Here is a 5,652-nt window from a genome sequence, read left to right as displayed (position 1 = left end):
GGCGGGAGGGAGGGCGGGAGGCAGGGCGGGAAGGAAGGGGGCGGCGGCGGAGGAGGAAGCAGGCGAGGACGAGGAGGAGGGGGAAGAGGAAAGCGAGGACGAAGACGCGGCATGGGACGACGTGGTGCGTGTCTTGCAGATGATCGAGCGAGAACACGTCCTTCCCCCACCCGTGGTCCTCGAGGCGCTCTCCCAGCACGAACAGCTCCCCCTCTCCGTGGCGCGTACCTACATCGTCCGTCTCCTCAAAGAGGCGGACGGAGACCTGCAGAGCCACCAGGCCAACATCGAGTCCCTCCGAAAGAGCACCCACGAGAAACGCGCCGAGGTTCAGGACCTCCGGACCTCGGCCCGCCTCTTCCAGAGCACCACGTGCGCGGCCTGCCAGCGACCGTTGGAGCTCCCTGCGGTCCACTTCCTGTGCATGCATTCGTACCACCTGGATCCCGGGTGTCTGGCACAGGAGGGAGAGTGCAACGAGTGCGCGGCCGACCAGCACCACTACGAGCGGATCCAGCTCAAGGATCAAAGAGGCAAAGCTACGGAGCACGAATCGTTCTTCACAGAACTAGAGGAGCATGGATTTGCGGCCGTCGCGTCCTACTTCGGGAAAGGGGTTTTGAACGTGTAGAATGAAAGGGCCGCACCGTGTCATAGGCACGGACTCTTCCACCAAGGCAAAGATGCATTTTCCTCCAAAGTCCATTTATCGATATTGTAGATGTTTCTGTGGCTCTCTGACAGGGACTCTCTTTTTTTACTTTGTGGCCGTTGGCTTTACCATTCATGTCCTAAATTGTAAGAAATCTATTTCGCTCTACTGTCAGCTATCACCTTTTTCATGTCTAACCCATTCGGCCCATTTAGTGATCTTTGGCGTCTCCCACAGTGAAAATGCTTTCATATAAAGTCTTCATGGATGTATAGGAGGTGTTAAAGTAAGCCTTCCCCGTCGTGTCGCAAAGCAAAAGCACCAGTGTTTTTACCGCGCTAGTTGCCGTTGGTTGCAGATCGAAGGGAAAATCTCTGTGTCGCGGGTGTGATCCTCTGCTTTGTGAAATATCCATCCCTGTGAACGAAATCGACTAGTTTCAATGAAGTCGATCAGTTTACTCTTGTCGGTGTTCTTGCCCAAGTTTTTTGTGTCTACTCAGGCCCCGGGATGGTCATAGACGGGGAGGTTATCCGGGATCCAAGCCTGCTACCTAATAAAGGGGAATATGATGGTGATGGATGCAGTCCCGAACTTTCATCTCTTACAATATTATGGGTTGTGTTGTCCCGAGCCAACCCTGTACCTGGCACCTATGATAAAACCTCAGGGTCGTAGACCCTTGATTTCTTTTATATGGGCCGTAATCATTTTGGTGCTGTCCAAGGGAAGGAGAAAAATTATACCCCCCACCCCTACCCGTCCACCAATGCCTTCAAACCTGCATCGATCGCGATATAATTTTTGCTTTCCTTTAATGTATCTCCAACCACATCATGCGGCAGGTGACTCTGGGGCTTATTGCCGGTACTGTGGCAGCATTTCACCAATGCGGCTGGCCACCTGTTCCCGCTTTTTCGAATTTTGACCTACTTACTGAATATGGTCCAAGGGATGCGCAGCTTACCTAATTACCAAAACGTAACCTTTTATTTTTTTATCTTCTTCTTGACAAGACCCATCCGGGCTATTCAAGAAGAAGTCGTCCATATCCGTCTGGCCGATGGTGTCGATCGACGGTCTCTACAAAGTACAGCAGAAGAGCCTCCGACGATCCCTCCAGTGGACACCCCTTCTTCCACCTCCACGCCTCTTCCAGCACCCGCTAGGCCGTCTGGCCCCCGATTGCTGCGTGAAATGGACGGTGAATCTTTCGCATTGACGAAAGATGGACACAATTACAACGTCAAGATGTTTCAGACCGTGACGCGAAGACGGCCCTCGGAAAACACCCCAGTAGTCCTGGGCGTATGGGACAAGTGGGAAATGGTGAACGGGAAGGAAGAGGCTGAAGATGTGAATATAGCTTGCAAAGAGGCTCAAGTTGGTGAAGGGCATGGGGTCTCGATGTCGTTTCGCATGCTATACCGGCATGGTGACCCATGCCCGCACAATACAAGTGTCCTCCAAAGCGTCACCGTCGACTTCCTCTGTCTCGCGCCGTCATTCACCACCGTGCCAGGGCTGGACTCCGGAGCCAGTGCCGGAAAGCCCGCGTCGGTCTCGGACATGGATGGCAGCAGCCATGTCACCACGTGGGAAGAGGAAGCGGACGGCCAAACTTCGCTGGGGACCCGTCCAGGTGTGGCGAAGGACATGGGCCAAGGTTTGAATTTCCGTTTGATGGACGCCGTTGAGACCCCTCCATGCCACCACCGTCTCACATTGGACTCTCCTGTGCCGTGTGCCGTCTTGGCACGGGACATGGTGGATGTGGCTCCTCCGTCGCACGCCGGCGTGCAGGCAGGCGGGGCAGGGAAAGGGAGGAAGGGAAAGCGGAAACTTCCCAAGGGCCAGAAAAAGCGGAACGGGCGACGGCTCTATAAGAGGCTGCTAGTAGTCGCAGGAGAGCTATGTCTGGCGCTTCGGGGGCCAATGAGGAGGGCGGGATCGTCAGTGAAAGAACAGTGTACGTTCGTGGCGAGGGCAGTCAGGAAACGATTCTGGAAAGCGATCTCCGTCCCCCTCGCGTCCCTCCTCGCCCTCCCTTCCACCTGCTGGCGGCTTGTCTCGGAACGAGGGTCTAAGCGAAGGGAAGGGGGTCTGGAGGCGCTGGTGGAGGAGATGAGGGCCCTACGATTGTTACTGACGACCTTTCTGGGGGAGAGCCGGGCGGAGGGAGGGACATGCTGCCCGTACCCGGGGCGAGGGGAATGCAGAAATGGGAAACGGGAGAGAGATCACGAAGGTGGGGAGTATGCCTGATGCTGAGCGGTGTGGTCGTCGTCCTAAAGTAAGAGTCGTGGCAGGTAAGGCGCAAGGCGTGCGAGGGGAGACAGAGAGAGAGCCGCACCGCCTCTCGTTCCGAGATGTTGTTTCGTGGTTGTTTTTTTCTTTTGTTCAACACCGGGCTACCGTTATACACCGGTGCAAGCCCTCACAGACGTACATTTGCGTGCGCCCAGGCGTTTGAGTACAGGAGCGCGGTCGAAGAGGGGGATGGAGGCAATCGGACGAAGAAGGTGCACCTACCATCTCGTTACTCTCGTCCCGGTTGTCCGACGCCTCATCCACAATTATCTGACCAAGAACGCCTCTGTACACGCGTGAGCTACACGGCAGCAAAATCTTGTTAATTTTGAAAGTGCGACTGAAAAAATTGGTGGTTTTCGTATGACCTAGAGAATCAAGCAGCGGAAGCAGCTCCACCTCTCCGTCTTCACCTTTCCGGCAGCCGACAGGAATGTACAGCTTCCACGCTTCCACGGGGCGATCCTCCTCCAAGCAGATCATGCAAAAAGCCCGAAATAAATTGCAGGAAACACAGCACGAGGGAACGCAAGGTCCCGTCGCGGGCCTTCCTGCTCGTTCCACCCCACACATACCCAAAACGGTCACCCTACATCGCTACATAGTGAACAATATCCTTCCTCGCTTTTCCATCGTATATCGACGCCGTCTCTTCCTTACTCCTTGAGGAGGATCTTCGCCATCTTCTTGTTCGTGAGCACCTTGTCAAGGGTCGGCACCACCACCTTGTCCTGCATGGGCGCAGACGAGATCAGGACCCACGCCACGATCAGGAAAGCGGGGGCCAAAGCGATGAGCGCGAAGGAAGTGGCGATCCCCAGGAAGATGGTGACGGGGAAGAAGAGGATGGCGGGAATGAGAAGGGAGATGGAGACCACGCAGGAGAGGAAGAGGCCGGCAGCGATCAGGAGGTAGGGGTTCACCTTGGGAGCCTTATCCACCTGAGTCTTAACGCTCTGTGCCAGGGAAAGGAGTAACGGGTGGTCGAGCCGATGTGGGAGATTTTATTATTCTTACTGATGAGTAACGCGCCATGTGTCTTAATCTCAACCCTGCTTATGTGCCAGTGCGGTTCATGTCTCTCGCTAGGTCCAGCGAGTCAATTCACGAGGGAACTCGATTCAAAAAGGCAGATGTACGTACAGTGTAGCCCGAGTAGACGAAATCCAGAGTCTTGGAGATGGCAGGGTCGATGGGCTTGGTGATCTGGCCCGTCTTCTGCGACAGTGTAGCCACAGCCTTGAAAGGCTGCTTGAAAGGTTTGACGGTGCCAACGGGCGTGGTTGCGGAAGAAGAGGTCATTACAGGGCCGGCCATCTTATCTTGAGATAGAGTTTCTGCTAGTTTGTATACGATGTATTAAAGTGCGAGCGCCGTGAGAGGGTGCGTGGCATCAGATTCTATTCCTAATTCGGACTGACGCCGTACACAGGAAAACAGCAAGCAACCCAAACAACCACATCCTGTCAAGTGCAACACACGAAATGGTCCAGCATTCAAACAGGTAAAAATCAATGTGTGGACTGCTCGTACAGGCCATAGCCGTCAAAAAGACGCAAATCACGGTCAAATCTTATGAGTTCTCTCAGAACAAACGGCCATGTTGGCTGTCGAGTCGAAGCACAGAGAGAGGCTTGTCACAAGCCGCCTCCCCATGTCTGACGCTACAAAAAACTTGATATTCCGTGGTCAAGTCCCTGACCGGCCCCGGCAGAAGTGCAGGGCAAAATTTATACCAGACAAGGCCACCCTGCCGCGTGCGGTGGTCGTTACGCACATTGCTTCGTCACAGTCGCCCGGTGCTTTGTCGCCTATGGCAGCGAACATGACGCAAGCGGGTCTCAACGGCCGACGAGCGTCTGCGCGTGAAATGAGCAAATAGACCGCGCCCACCCATCACAACAACAACGCGCCCGGGCGAATAAATGCATGGCCCGGACGTTCTGGGTGGGGTGCGGTTGGCAGGTGGGAGGGACTGTATTGTCTTGAGGATGGATGTTGACTTGATTAGATACACATTTTTTTCGACGTTTCTAATCACCACAGCCACTCAGTCACCATGGCTGTCATTTCCAATAAGGTGGGCGGCAGCAAGCGGAAAGTGACCTCCCCACCCTCCGCCATTACAGCTCGCACAAACCCGAAAAAAAGCAACACGTTGAGCAAAACAGATGAAGCTCAAACGACGGCCGACAAGCTTACTTTGCCTCCAAGCCGCGTCGATGCCACTCAGGCTACTCGTGCCGTGGAGGCATTACTGCAACATAATGCTCGGCACCAGGCTCTTGTAGCAAGCAAAAAATCCAAACAGGACCTCTTAGCGTCCGAGGCAGGCGATTACATATTGATACAGATAGCGCTTGCCAAAATTCCTGAACGTGTGAGTCCCAAGCCGGTGCCTTTATCATTGCCCCACCCCCTCCACGGTAGCGGCGGCGACGACGATGAAGACCATGCCGTGTGCTTGATAGTAAAAGAATCGGACAAGGGTAAAGTTCAACGCGCGTTGAATGCGATGAAAATGGACGGCGTGCGTGAAGTCGTGGGATTGCAGGAGCTGAGAACGGACTATAAGGAGTTCCAAGAGCGGCGACAGCTCCGGGACGGTAAGAGGCGCCCACCGTGTGAAAATTGGAAGGCAATACGTGCGATGGCGAAGCACGGGGGTTGAGTTCGGAAGGCAGACTTTT

The 5,652-nt window shown here is 54.7% G+C and overlaps 2 protein-coding genes across 2 annotated transcripts in view; both read left to right on the top strand.

The window, feature by feature from the left end:
* Window positions 1-631, top strand: part of NGA_0583520 (ring zinc finger-containing protein) — a gene marked incomplete at both ends in the record, with an annotated part of 1,095 nt that extends 464 nt beyond the window's left edge. Inside the window, one exon of the mRNA XM_005854239.1 lies at window positions 13-631. Coding sequence (XP_005854301.1) covers window positions 13-631 — 619 coding nt within the window. The remainder of the gene's footprint in view (window positions 1-12) is intronic.
* A 4,852-nt stretch (window positions 632-5,483) lies between these two features.
* Window positions 5,484-5,652, top strand: part of NGA_0201800 (vacuolar protein sorting-associated 11-like protein) — a gene marked incomplete at both ends in the record, with an annotated part of 1,055 nt that continues 886 nt past the window's right edge. The window contains one exon of the mRNA XM_005854237.1: window positions 5,484-5,568. Coding sequence (XP_005854299.1) covers window positions 5,484-5,568 — 85 coding nt within the window. The remainder of the gene's footprint in view (window positions 5,569-5,652) is intronic.

This window comes from Nannochloropsis gaditana (assembly GCF_000240725.1).
Source record: "Nannochloropsis gaditana CCMP526 unplaced genomic scaffold scaffold571, whole genome shotgun sequence".
Taxonomy (NCBI): Eukaryota; class Eustigmatophyceae; order Eustigmatales; family Monodopsidaceae; genus Microchloropsis; species Microchloropsis gaditana.
The sequence above is the reverse complement of the archived record's forward strand: the minus strand, read 5'-3'. Positions and strand labels throughout refer to the sequence as shown.